General features: G+C 38.5%; 1 protein-coding gene across 3 annotated transcripts in view; it reads right to left on the reverse strand.

The window, feature by feature from the left end:
• Positions 1-14,709, reverse strand: part of crtc3 (CREB regulated transcription coactivator 3) — a 39,030-nt gene extending 24,321 nt beyond the window's left edge. For 2 of the 3 annotated variants that reach the window (XM_079433779.1, XM_079433778.1), the window contains exons 1-4: positions 13,289-14,680; positions 7,519-7,629; positions 6,758-6,886; positions 1,505-1,566 (exon numbers count right to left, since the gene is read on the reverse strand). In XM_079433779.1, the coding sequence (XP_079289905.1) occupies positions 1,505-1,566; positions 6,758-6,886; positions 7,519-7,629; positions 13,289-13,420 (434 nt within the window). In that variant the 5' untranslated portion in view covers positions 13,421-14,680. Of the gene's footprint in view, positions 1-1,504; positions 1,567-6,757; positions 6,887-7,518; positions 7,630-13,288 lie in introns of all 3 variants that reach the window. The other variant, XM_079433780.1, reaches the window with a different exon arrangement.
• Positions 14,710-14,720: the final 11 nt, after the last annotated feature.

Genomic DNA, 14,720 nt, shown 5'->3' on the forward strand with positions numbered 1-14,720 from the left:
AGTGTCACATGCTGCTTCAGAAATCATTCTAATATGCTGATTTGTTACTCCATTATTATCAATTATTACTGATGCAAAGTTATTAATAATAATAGTAATAATAACCGTTTTTTCCATGTTCAAAAACTGCTTAATATTGCTGTGAAAACATTTCTTTGATGAATAAAAGGTTCATAAGCACATTTTCAGCATTTATTTTTTAAATGGAATCTTTTTAAGCATTACAAATGTCTTCACTGTCACTTTTGATCAATTTAACGCATCCTTGCTGAATAAAAGCATTAATCTCTTTTTTAAATCTTGCTTGCCTCAAACGTTTGAATGGTAGTGTATCATGATTTCCACAAAAATAGTAAGCAGCAAAAATTGTTTTTAACATTAATAACAATAAGAAAGAATTCTTGAGCACCAAATCAGCATATTAGAATGATTTCTGAAGGATCGTTTGATACTGAAGACTGTGCCATCATTCATTCAGCATTGCCATCACAGGAATAAATTACTTTTTTTTTTTTTTTTAATTCACAACAAATGTATTTGCAATTAACTACAAGAGCAGTGGTGAGCCTAAGAGACTTTTTTCAAAACATTACAAAATCTGAATTATTCCAAACTATAATTCAATGTTTGAACTGTAATTTAATTTCGCATTTCAAACTACAAACAGTAAAGTAAATAAGCTAAAGCCCTGGATCTTGTGTGTAGTGTCGTATGTGAGCCGCTCTATGGCATATGGCTGTCACAGCAGTCTTTCGCCACAGTGGGAACAGAAGGCTGTGCTAAAGCTGATCAGGCCAACCAGTTTTCAGGTGTAAACAATGCCACAGGGCGTGGACTCTGAAAGTTTTACAAGTTGAAGAGTCAACATGGAGGCCAGGTAAGAAGGCATTCTGGCTGCCGGCCAAGCCTGCATTCAAAACATGACTATGATGAGGAGAAGCTTCCTTAAGCCTTTTATTACTGGCTGCAATTCACTCCTTGGTAAACAAATGAGGAAAACCGTCCAATGGATGAGCCGAGAAGAGCGACATTTGTGCAGAGCAAACGTGCGAGCGTTTGTGGTCAGAGAAAGGATTTGTAATCTCCTTCAGAGTCGAGAAGGACAAAACGACGTACGTATGTCTCTTTGAACACTTTTGTTTTATCTAACCTTTTGCAAGTCTTATCTATCGCTGCGGAAGTGGATTTTCTCTGCGCTAAAAAAACAAATGTGTCATTACTGTTTTCTTTTCAGGCATCTGTGGGGATAGCCTATGCAAATGCAAAACACAGTAACACTCCCTCTAATGTGACATGATCTCTCTCGCAACACCGCTTGATGTCACTACGATGGCTTCGTTTCAAGATACCATCATCTTTGCACTCTGCCCTGCAACTGACAGGAGATATGATCATGAAGCAGAATGTGACAGTGTATGTAATGAATGCACAGACACATTTGTTGGCGGCGGATGGGTGTGTGCAGGACTACATCGGTCCTAATAGTTTTAAGGGCAGGACTCACCTTCTCCAGCTGTTGTCAGGGGGAGGAGAAAGGTACATCGTTCCATATGGAGAGCTCTCAGCGTAGTTCAGTCAAGGAAATCTTCTGAAGCTTTCACAGGCAAATGTCACAAACACATATGCTTATATAGAAGGCATAAATCTCAAAACCATTTTCATTTCTCAAGACCATATTCCATCCTCAGTCTAGTTTCGACTTTTACAGTATTTTTACACTTGAAAGAAATATTTAGATTTTTCATTAAATGTTATGTTTTTTCCAAAGTTCTCTTTTTTTCTTCACAACATTGTTTATTTACAAAAAAAATAGCAAAAGCTGTAAATTATATATCTGCACTACTGTTCAAAAGTTTGGGGTCAATTATAATTTTTTCAATGCTTCTGAAAAAAGCCTCTTATGCTCACCAAGGCCACATTCATTTGATCAGAAAACTGTAAAACATTAATATTGTGAAATATTATTACAATTTAGAATGCCGTTTTCTATTTGAATACATTTTAAAATGTAATTTATTCCTGTGATGGTAAATCTGAATTTTCAGCACCCATTGTTCCAGTCTTTAACATCACATGATTATTCAGAAATAATCCTAACATGCTGATTTGCTGCTCAAGAAACATTTCTTATTATTATCAAGGTTGAAAAGTAGTTCTGCTTAATATTTTTGGGGAAACTGGATTATTTGTTGAATGAAAGTTCCCAAACTTTTTTTGATCCCAAACTTTTTAATGGTTAGTGTATAAATGCAACTCAATTAATCAATTATGCTGGAAAACAAAGGCCATCTCATAAATTTGAAACATTATCTTTGTGACAAACGAAGAGGAATTTCTAATCTGTCTCCAGAAGACTGAGTTATCACATTTTGTTTTCTGACTTTAATATTAATTGAATCCATCACACTTTTTTCTTGTTACCTTACTGTGACTAGTGGACAGTGTTTCAGACAGCCCAGGCAGGCACAACTGAGTTCAAGCTGTATTTGCAGGTTAGTTTCAATAGATTTTCTCAGACTGAAGAAGGGTAGAGATCATGAATTTATAATACACAAAACTTTGATCTCACTTGATTTGTCTTGATATGACCCTTATAAAATCTCACTTGTGCTGTCCAAATCCACTCAACACTCTAACAAAAGTTACAGGAATTATAGGAGCGAAAACAGTAAAGCAGAAGAACTCCTTGAGTAAACACAGTTTCCTCAAATCAGACCGATGTTGACAATGCTGCCTCGTCATGTCCCTCTGTGCCAAGACTCTCACATCCAAATGGGAGGAGGGGTGGATTTACAAGACAGCAAGCAGGACAGAGTCTTTCTCTGTTCAACATCTGCTAAGGCCTGGAAAACCTAGTCATCAGTTCTGCTGCAGTAATGAGAGACTGAGCTCTTCATGCCAACCTTTCAACCACCAGCCCGCCCCGTGACCCTCACCATGACACAACACTGAACAACCAACCAATGAACAGCCAAAGCCAAGCCACAGAAAAACCATCTTAGGCCTCCTCGTTCAAACACACTGTACACATCGATAACCACCATCCTATGTATGAGATATCCTATGTGTGTGAATACTGTTGTTGATACGCATCCTGGGAGGAGGAAAGCGATGATGACATAAGACAGACAGCTTGGATTACGAGGGATCCTTCCTAAAATCTAATTAGCCCATGGCCGCTGAAACGGTGTGGAGAGACAGGGTGGCTGTGACAGCACCTTCGTCTCAGAAGCTCCAGGATGGTGTGGGTGAGCTAACCTTTCTCTCTGACATTTCACACTCGACCCACACTGCTCATCTTCTGATTAGACATCAGTCCAGAAACACTCCACAGACAAAGCAAGATCAAGGCATCTGGCGTGATATATGCGGCTCGAAAGCAACTACATGGGTTAGGAGGAAGTTGGCTAGCGTTCGGTTGGCTAGAGAGCCTGTGAGAGAGTGTAATCTTGGCAGACGTGGCTGAATCGATGAGAGCATAACAAGCCAACACTGTGAGGGACATCTGGCACTAAAGGGGGAAAAAAAATCAGAGCGAAAGCAAATTTGGGCTTTGAATACTTCATCATTCTCTCACTCAGCAGAATTAGAGTGGCATGAAAATGAAATGCTTTAGTGGGCGAATGTTTATTTAGAGAGTAGATAGTAGTTTGGAGTTTAAGAAGATTTTTTTTAAGAAAATGTGAGTGGCATATAGCTATAAAAACTTGCCATCATAATGCTAGGGGTGATGTAAGTGGTTTTCTTGGCATTGCCATGTGGTTGTGAAGGTGTTCTTTTAGAACACACTGCAGCCAGTGTTATTTTAGCATTATTTATATACTACTGTAGTATTTATTAATACTATGAAGTAGCATTTATTTTTAGATTTTCAGTTTTATTTGATGTTTGTTATTTGATGTGCTTTTGTCAATTCATCTTTTTTAAATTCACATATTTTGACTCGAGTTGGTATCTCTGTACTGTAGTTGTTTTTAGAGGCCCAAAGTCAATGGGCACCACATAAGGTCTACAGATACAATGTTGCCAGATCAGGCTGGGTCCAACAAAATACGCAATTTCATCACAGAAATGAGCCTAAATAAGACCAAAACTCTATATAATCCCAACCCATGACTGCCTAGATTTATAAAAAATAAAACAAAAAAAACCCAATCCCAAATATGCTAATAATAAGTGGACATGCCAACACTTCCAAAAATCCGTTTTAAAGTAGATGCTTAAACAAGCAGCAATAAAATGGTGTTTTTATTTAATGAAATATAAAATAAAACTACTTAATTTTACATATATGAGAGGTTACACTACAATAATACCCTACAATAAATCAAATCAGGGAGATTTTTTAACAATGTGCCTGAGCAATTGAATGAGAATGTTTTCATTTGTTTGTCTCATTTTTTAATTATTCTCTACATGTTGCCAGTTTGTCTAAATATAAATTAATTATAGACGTCCAACAAGTAGTTAAAATAACACTTTTAGAACTATAAAACCAAAAATAGCAATCACCATGCTGAAGCTGACCAGTTGCATGGATTCATTTTCTGCTGCTTACAAATCTTACTCGGGCTTAAACATATGCAACTATATTACAGCACTGGCCATATCGAGCATCAAATTGGTGCGATTAAGTTCTCCATTCACAGCAGTAATCATTTACTTGCATTTCTGAAAGAAGTAACACCCTTGAAATGGTGTTGTTGACAGAAAGTGAAAATGATGATGGAATTTTTTTTTTGTTTACATATAACTAATTTGGCACAAAAAAATTCTAACTTGATATGCTAACCTCCAGAAACATAATGCATTTCAGGGCCCCTTTAACTTTGCCAGAAGTAATGCCTCTTCAAGTCACTAATATAACGTTGGTCATACCTATTGGTTAAACATTCTGCAAATATTGGTTTGCATTCTTGTTTATGGATGCCAAAACATTATTATGATGTCAGAAGTGACTCTATGCATTGAACAAACAAGTACAGGATTCACCTGTTTAGACTTTGCGGTGTGTATGTGCCCACAGTGAAAGTGTGATCGCTTAGAAAAGTAACAACATGCTTCTCAACAAGCAGTTTGACTGAAGGAATTCGTTCCTATAGCTCAAACAGTAAAGCATGGCGTTAGCAATGCCAAGGTCATAGGTTTGATTTCCAGTGAATGGCTGAACTGGTCAAATGTAGAGCATGAATGCAATACAAGTTGCTTTTGTAAAAGCAGCTGCCAAAATGTAAATGTAAAAGTCATCTTTAAGAAACATGCAGGACAAATTAGTGTTTACAAAGTTAAACATTCAGGGGTTGGTTTAAATCCCTCATTTTCAGTATGAGGAACAGGGATGCACCACAAACAAGTCCCTGAAGAACGAGTAAGAATGGAACCATATCAGTCTGGACTCTCTGCTGCATCAGATTAACGAGTGTTAGTAAGCCTTCTTATTCACAGGGACGAGACACATGCTGAACTCTCAAACTGAAAGCAACAACAACAAAAACCTGAAAGCTTTGAGCCTAGAGCAAAGAGCTCTGAAGACAATAACAACCCATCAAAATACTCATTAAAATTATTTTCTGTTTCAGAGACAACTAGAAACAAGTGTTTAGCAATTAATGTGAACAATCAAAAATTAAACAATATAAACAGACAACAAGATGAAGAAAAAAATTTAAATCATCGGAGACTCTGAAGGAACCCACGAGAATAAGCCAGAATATCTTCAGCTCTTGGGGAGGGAGTGGTTCAATTCACAGAGTCGACAGAGTTCTGACAAACAGGTCTTGCAGTTTTTAGCATGACTGTGGTCACAAATGCCTTTTCCTGCTCAAAGAACAAGGGCGGCCGTGGCAAAGCGTGTGGAATTGCTTTGAACCCATCATTCAAAGCTCTTACGTAACTCAACTCTGACACACTTTTTTTCTTCTGTCTCCCTCACGCTGCCTTTGTTGTCTCTCTCCGTATGGCACGGCATCAGAACAAGTGGACCATTCCCAAACTATCCCATTATTAAGGTCTACGGAGTAGCTTCTTGCTCTGGTACTAGATAATTCAAAACCTCTGCGTGGCTTCAAAAGACCGAAAATGAAATCAAAACTAGATCAGTGGACGACAGTTCATGCATTCCACATCTTCAAAATAGTGTGGTAACTTACAAGGCATTAAGACCTTTTTATTTTTATTTAATCTTTAGCACTAAGCTAAATCTGCAGACCGAAATGATCTTTGAGCCCACAGACGATTAAGCTTACAGACAACTGCTGAAAAATTGATGAAAGAAATCCATCAACTACACAACCGAGGAGGATAAAAGACCGGCCGGGCCGGCGTAGCCAGTGACTTCATCAACCTGCATGCTGAATGAATGCAGAACTAGCGGCAGAATGCGCAATACGATCTGTGGCGAGCTTTGTTAATCACCCACTAATGAGGACACCAGAGTACTGATATTCAAATCTCTAAACGGTTCTCACTGGAAGAAAAAAACAAAACATACATGAGCGGGGAGAAAACAGCAGGTTATTGCAGTTACCCACTCATTCACACCCACAGTGCAGCAGTGGGAATATCAATACATAAAGGATCATCACACAGCCTGAAGCCTCAAAAAAGCTGCCCACATGAGCAAAGGTCAACATGTATGACACATGCAACATTGTGAGCTCATAATAATGATGCATCTACTAGCGTAAGCTTAAGTAAAGACCCTCACAGATCACTTTTTCCTCTACAAAGGCTTTATGCTAGTGAACTTAAAGGATATCTGCCGCCCGTGCTTGTCAATGGGCCTGCGGTGCGGTGAGTTGATCCGATTGCGGTCTCGATGGACCCTCTCCACCAGACCATGGTGTCTGGTCCCTCGCACAGAGTCCAGTCCGGAGGGAAAAGTCCCCTGTGGAGAAACACCTTCTTGGTTAACATTTTCCTCACAAATGCGGAAATCTGTCCTAAATGACTTGAATTGTAAAAATGGTTAGTGAAAAGACAGAGCATCCATATTTTAGGACATGCAGAATACACAAACAAAATACACACATAAATTTTCAAAGTGCCACCATTAGCTTGTGTCCCCAGGTGAATTCACTCTACTCCAAAGTGCTTTTACCTTTCTAGGTTTGGTTTCTCATGGCAGACAAAAGGGAGGGATCACTGCTCGATGTCTCAAAGCAGCTTTATTCACAGCAACAAGAGCACTTTCACTTGAAGGTATACAACACTGCTCTCCATAGGGGATAGACACAGATACAGTTCTTTGGCTCTTGGAGCGCACCGCTGTATCAAGTGTACTTGTGGGGAAAGCCGTGTACTGAAGGAGAAGGCGAAGTGAGGGCAGACTAAGAGGTGGGGACAAATACACTCTTTGTTTTTTAAAGGAGAAGGTTTGCAATTACCATTTCTTGACATTGTTTATCTGAGGGTATAAAAGCAGAGTATATGGCTGGGACTTATCTTCTCCTAAATTAACATGACTTGCTGGACAGATTTAGTAGACTTAGATAAGTGGATGGAGGGCAACTCAGGTACCTGGAAATCAGTGCTGGCATTGCCTATTTGGTTGACGTTGGGCAGCGAGCCACCGTAGTACTGTGCCCGGTTCTGTGAGAGACGGAGCTGCTGGATCTTCTGGAACTGCACCTTTAATCAAGAGGAAGACACAGTGAATGGATTTGAAAAAGAAAAAAGAATGAGAGTCTGCCGAGGCATTTTAGTACATATGTATTTAACTGAGGTGGAAATTCTTGGAAATGAGTTTGGTTTTAAGTGTACCTCTGAGCTCACGCTGAAGGACAGTGTGGATTTTGTTGTGCGGCAAGAGTAAACAATGAAAATTATCAATTCTGATCAGGCACAAGCAAATCAGGAGGCGTTCCTTCCTCCTACTAACCAAAGGACAAAATTTGAATCTCAAAGACTGACCTCATTTAGTGATCAATGGGTTACTACACATAAGCTCAAGCCCGTTTTTTAATCCAAAACGCAGATATTTTTTAAGCCAAAGAACAAAACCTTAGTTACACAGTGCTTAGATGTAGGGCTGTGTAATATGACCAAAAAAAAAAAAAAAACTTGCATCATCTGAATTATATTGCAGTTGTTTTGACATGTTGGAATTGCCATTTGAATTGATCTCACATCGTTGCTAAGGCATCAATGAAAAATAAAATAAAAAAGGACAAAAAAAAACTAAACATTCAAACAGAAACAAGCAAGGCAAGAACTACAAACTCAAAAGCAATGTCTCCAAATTGTGTCATATTTTGCCCACACTATGCTGCTAATAAATAGAGCTGCTCTTTAAAGTTGAGATGAAATGGAAGGAGTGAGAGATATTTTGTACAATGAAATGGATCATTGAGATATATATAAACATATGTAGGGAGGGGATTTATTTCCATTCATCGGTTCTTGACTGGATGGAGGCAGATCTGAATGCCAACTTGCAATCAACTGTAAGAAAGGGGCAGAGTTTAAGCGGACTAAATGATTGGAGAAGTACTGCATACATCACTAGAGAGAAGTCTGTCTTTTCACTGGAAGATCAAGTTTTTTGAGATCAAGGTAATTTTGAGAAGATAAAAATTACAAGGTCAAAAAGAAATGTAAAAATGATATGCATGGATGAATTGCTCACAATTAGATCAATTAACCCTGGAACACACCAAGCCGATGTCATACATCAGCCAACGTTGGGCTGTTGGTAAGTGTCTGTGGGGCTAGTTTGTTTGCTTTGTTCCACTCGTCGGTGGAAGCAAGTGAGGACTCTGATTGGATGTTCAGTTTAGCGAATGAGTCCATGCAGGAGAATTAAAGCAAAAGTGATGAAACCTAGTTAGTAAATGAAGGCTGCACAGACAGAAGGCTGTTTTAATATTACGTGGTCTTACCCAAGCATTCCAATATACAAATGTTTTCATAATAACATGAGCCACTTAAAGTTATGAAAGTTATCAACGTTACTGATATTCAAAATGGTAAGCAAGTGCTGCTTCGTTAATGTAATTTCCTTTTGAATGATGAAAATTTACTATTGATAGCTGCTAATATAGACAGTTAATTCCTCTCACGCAGGTGCAGAACGCACACGTTAGCTTGCAGTCGGCTGTGCAGTCTGTTCAGGTGCAGCTTTTTGGTCCAGATGCTGTCGACGCGAACAGTTGGCTTGGTGTGTCCCGGCCTTAACATGCTCACTCAGTGACCCAAACCAAAAACAAAAAGAACTCAGTTCTCTTTCCATTCACACCGTACCTGAACTTGAGAGTGGAATTTTGGTTCTTTCGGTTGTAAAAGGCTCTCAGTCTTCTCTCACAATTAAGCCTAATGCAGTCAAGTTGGAAATTAATGTAACTGTGCTTATTCCACTTAAACTGTGAAAAAACACAGCCTGTGGTGTCTTAAATGAACTTAAGTGAACAATTGGGAGGAAATCAGATGTGCGTCATTACATTAGATCTTAAAATGACAGCAGATTAATAAACCTATGTTGACTGTGTCCTTAATGTTAATTAGCTAAATAACGAAAATCTTCACTGCTCTTGGCTGAAGAGTTTTTGTAGTTTTAATAAAAATCAATACATAGCTATTTCATACAGTTAATTCATACATTTGGTTATTTTATTTCTTACTTGAATGCTGCTGTTAAATGTATCTGAACATTTTAATTTATTATACTTTATTGTATTGTATTTGTCCTATTGATAATTTGAAAAATAGTCAATAAGCTTTAGTTACCATGAATCATAATTTTCTACCTGCTAACTGGTGTCAGGAAGTACTAGAGGGAGCATTTGATTGGACAAAAATCTGTGAAGAGCATGATGTGTCAAGGTTTTTGTTCCATTTTATTGATGATTTAAAAAGCCAACTTTATTTCAATGAACAGCGCAGTCCTATTTAGATGTGAGAAACACATTTATATATCATGCTTTGCCCATTCTGGCCTCTACTTACATAACCTCACTCTAGATTATTGTGTTTAAAAAGATTGGCCATAAAACAACACACCACAAAATACTCCCTCACTCACATCACATAAAAGCACTAAGAAAAATGCTACGCCAAACCCATTGCTAACACTGTTCAAGGCAGACAGCTTAGAAACATGGGCTTGTTAATAAACAAGCGCAGATCCTCGCTCTCAGCACACACTCTGGGGTCATGGAGAGTCCCATCGAGCCTTTCAATGTACGCCGTTATCAAAACAATGACACCCCAGCTGTGGAGCAGCACCAAGCTGCTTAGTGAAGCAGAGGATTTCCCTGGGGCAGCTTGCTTAGGCTTATACTTTTCCTCTCCTGTCAACATCACACATTGTTATTATTACTGTAAAATAAAGTTTTCCATTATTTTACATTAAAATTAAACTAAACATTGAAAATTCTTTAGTTTCCCTATTCAACATTTTCCTCATGAAGTAGTGCATTAAATTCTCAGTTTTAGTTTTTATTGTTAACTTTTACCAATAAATGTGTGAAAGACTGAAAAACTGTGCTGATGCCTAAAAATAACAGAGACCTTGATCCACTACCACTTGCAAAAAGGCTGGACATGCCAATGGACAGTCAGTACGCCTGCAGCTGGATGACTTTCTGCATGCAAACATGTAGTGGGCTTATAGACAACAAGTGGTGTAACAAAGTTGTGTTTACATTTCTGTTTATCAAATCCTACTGAAAATGGAAAGAGTCACTACCGCTCTGAAAACATCTGGCCGTTGCTTTATGTCAAATCTATCCAATACATAAAAACCTGGAGTTGTCAAATCGGTTTCTATAAACAGACCATCAAATGACATATTCAATTCAGAACCATTGTTCTGAATTGAAATGACCATTGTTGATACCAGTTTAATGTGCAGACACCATAAATATAATTAAGCCAATTGTAGGTTCTTCATTTCCTCAAAGTATAAAGTGTAAACATGGTGGCATTGCTGTTTATTTGAGTGGCTCAAGAGAAATCAAAAACAAAGGATGCCGGAAGCATTGTTAGTCATTTCATCGCAATCAGTAGTACTGACACATTTTGCTACTTCCTTTGAGATCATTGCCACACAGGTAAACATTCATTTAATTTGTGTATCATTGCTAACAAGGTTTGCTAAAAAGCACAATTCTCACAATAATCAGTATTTGGCTATCAGCCTATTCCAAATGATGTATGTAGTACTAAGAGGTTTGTGACAGAACACAATGTTTAAAAATGTATACAATTCAAAAAATGCTTTTTTGAACAAATTTTTTTTTTAGCATTTCTGAAATGCAAGCATTTACCACCAGGGCTCATTCCATTGTCAAGGCAGCTTGTTTGTAAAGAGGTATGACTTTAAACTCTGACACTTACTATAACACAACCACATGTTCTCATGCCCTAGAAGAGAAGGCAGCCAAATAATGAACTGGCAGATCATATTCATTCATTCCCGCCTACAGACTCCACACAGAGTCTGCGAAAACATTTCCTACTGGCGAAAGACCTATAGTTAAACCACTACATCTGACTAACATTTCTTAACCCTTCGCTAAAACATTCGACAGCTAAAAAAATCCATTGCAGACATCAGCAAAAACTGAAAGATAACACAAACTTGAAGCTCAGTCATGCAAAGATATAGTATGCACAAGCTTTTTTTCCACAACTCACAGTTAAAGGGATAGTTCACCCAAAAATTTGAATTTTATGAAAAACCACTGATTTTTTATCAATGTCCTTATTACCTTTCTGGGCCTTGAACGTGGTAGTTGGATGGCTGTCTATGCAGGGTCAAAGAGCGCTCAGATTTCATCAAAAATATCTTCATTTGTGTTCCGAAGATAAACGAAGGTCTTACGGGTTTGGAACAATTGGAAGAAATGATGATGTTCAACAGTGTGATCGTGATGTATTAGCACCTTTAAATGTTTACATGATGTGTATGTAAATGAAACTGAAAATGCAAAGCAGCTCAACACACTAAAAGCCTCTGACATGGCCCCTATGTTTACCAGGGTAACCACAGATTCTAACAAAGAACCCATTACAGTTCATGTTTAAAATCATAAGCTATTAGTGAATCTTCTCCAGGGCATGTCTACCAGTTTTATCACTCTTCATTACAAGGTTTTTTATAGGTGTCTACGGAACCTTTAACATCCATGGAACCGCTGCAGTCTTTATGGTGAAAAAAAGTTCTTGAGTTCACTAGCATAAAGTTCAGTAAGAGCTGCTTACTGATAAGTTCTTTAGGGAACCCAAAATGGTTCTTATACATCATCACTGCGAAAAATCCTTTTCGAGAGTGCTGATTGGTTTTTACACACTCTCTTGTTGACGTTTCACTCTTTGGAATACTTGATTCTGGATGGTTGGTTATTTGCTAGAATCAGTGGTAAAGTATTTCTGAATCATGATCATTGTCAAGGTCAACACTGTATAACTAACCACTATATAACTTTTGTTGTCTAAGATTTATTTGGTAAGCAGCCATATAAGATCATGTACAGTCAAATTGGTTACTATCGCCAAATAAACAAGCCTGTAAAGCAACCTTGAATTTTGAAAAAGCACTTTTTAAATATGAAAATATTATTATTTTACAAATAAATTCAACACATTGAATAAGATCTTGAAGGGGTCTTATATCAACCTGAAGGTGGTTATTTTATAAGAACCTGATAGCCATGTTGAGTTTAATTTCCAGTAACCACTGACTAACTGTACATTATCCATTACAAGTGCATACAAATAGCTCCCTCCTTTGCACAGCTGCAAAGGCCTACACAAACTTTACATTTCTCACTCAAAATATTAACTTGCATAAAATGTTTGGAGAGATTTTTTACAGGCAAAATTGAGCTACCCACCCAACACATCCAAATGCCCAAGGGACAGCATCATAGTAACATCACTGCCGTTTCTGTCTTGTATGTTGCTGTTTTACACAGTTTTACAGTAATGTAGCAAGTATGGCATCTTGTCTGGAAACTATGGTTGCCATGGTGACCTCAAAAACTATCAAATCATCCGGACATAAGCTTGCTACTTACAGCTCAGGCAAAATATTATTAACTATTAATCAGACGAAGACTCATAAATATGATGAGACACGTTGAAGGCATCTTTAATGATGTCCATATGAATGTGTGGAGCGTGAACGACAGCAGTCAGCCACTGGCATCCTCATCCCTCCTCATGAGCTCGATGTGTCGGGCATTTTACATTCAGAGTGCTTCAGTAGCGCATAGGACAAACTTAGGCAACCGCATTTGATGTATGAAATCGAGGGAGCGAGGTAATTACCAAATTTGGCTGTGCTTACCCTTGAGACGGTGAGGTCTGTCATGAGCTGCTCGAAGGCCCGCGTCTCCTCCGCCTGTTTCTGGTTGTGCAGCGCGATCTTCTCGCTGAACTTCCGCGGGTTGGAGCCACTCGAGCCCGGGGATCCAGACATAGTTGGGCCGCACAGTTTCGAGATCAACTTCGCAGGGAACTGACGGTTGAATATTGTCGATATGTCAGTCAAATGTTTTTAAATTGTCCTTCCATGTCTGAAAAGCGTGTAAGGGTGCAGTCCAGATGCTTTAGAGAGGTTTGACGAGGTCGCTTTAATGACAAGAGCTTTGCCACCATTAATGAGCTGGAAAACGCGATGAATCCGTATTATTAACAACTTAATGGACTTAATTCAGCTTAAGTGCAAAGTAACGAAGATATATAGGAATTCCTTATACTTATAACGCCGATATTTGTATGAAGGCGATGAGCCGAATTTGCTAAAAGTTTGTCAGGAAACTGTACGTTACATCGCTAAATGTTCAAGCGTTTATGACAGTTTCGTTTGGCATCACTAAACCACCTCTTGCTTTGTATCGTGGGGGAAATAGGAAAAAATGTGTAATACTGTGCAATGCCCAACATAAAAGCTTAAATATTTCTCTTAGATTTACGAAACAACTTCAGAAACGACTCTAGCTAACTTAGCGAGCTAAATACTTTAGATTCTGACGAGAACCATTTCAATTATGCATATCTTTGTTATTCCGCATAAATATTTAAGTGCCCACCATTATTTATGAATTGAGATAGACAGTTGCTGTCTAAATGTGTGTAACTTAATTGATTGATATTGCTCGGTCAGGTAACTTACAGGATAAAGTCAGCTAACCAAGCTAATGAGCGATATGACAAAATCAAAATATCACAAACGAACTGGAAATGACACCCAACAGTCGCTCGACTCTTTAAACAGCCCACCTGTGGGGTAAATTCAATCAATCTTATTTCCTCCAATACTGAACTTAGTTTCGTGGGATTTCAACAAGTGGTCTCGCCAATGTAAAGCTCGTTACGCATTCAAAACTCATGCAACTATACAGGTAAGTTAACGTTAAGCGCGACAGCAACTTCGCAGCAAGGTAGCAAATCAAGCTCGGCATCAGACACTCACTGTCCTGCGGCCAGTGACCGACCGCTGTTGTCACACGAGTCTGAGAAAATGTTCAGATGTTACTGATTCGTGAAATGCAGCGGTGAAATCTGATCGTGTAGTCCGCGTGTAAGTTACTCCTTTGGACTCTCTTCTCCGTGTCCATCATCTAGATCCACCTGAACTGTGATCCACCGACTCGTGACTCCACGGCACACATTTGTTTTCTCAACTCCGATCCCTCACTCCGAGTGAAAACAAGCCGAGGAAAAAATACACAAGCCTGCCCCAAAACTGTACCATTTTTTTAAAGTTGTGTCCACAA

Source organism: Barbus barbus (genome assembly GCF_936440315.1).
Source record: "Barbus barbus genome assembly, chromosome: 2".
NCBI classification, from domain to species: Eukaryota; Metazoa; Chordata; class Actinopteri; order Cypriniformes; family Cyprinidae; genus Barbus; species Barbus barbus.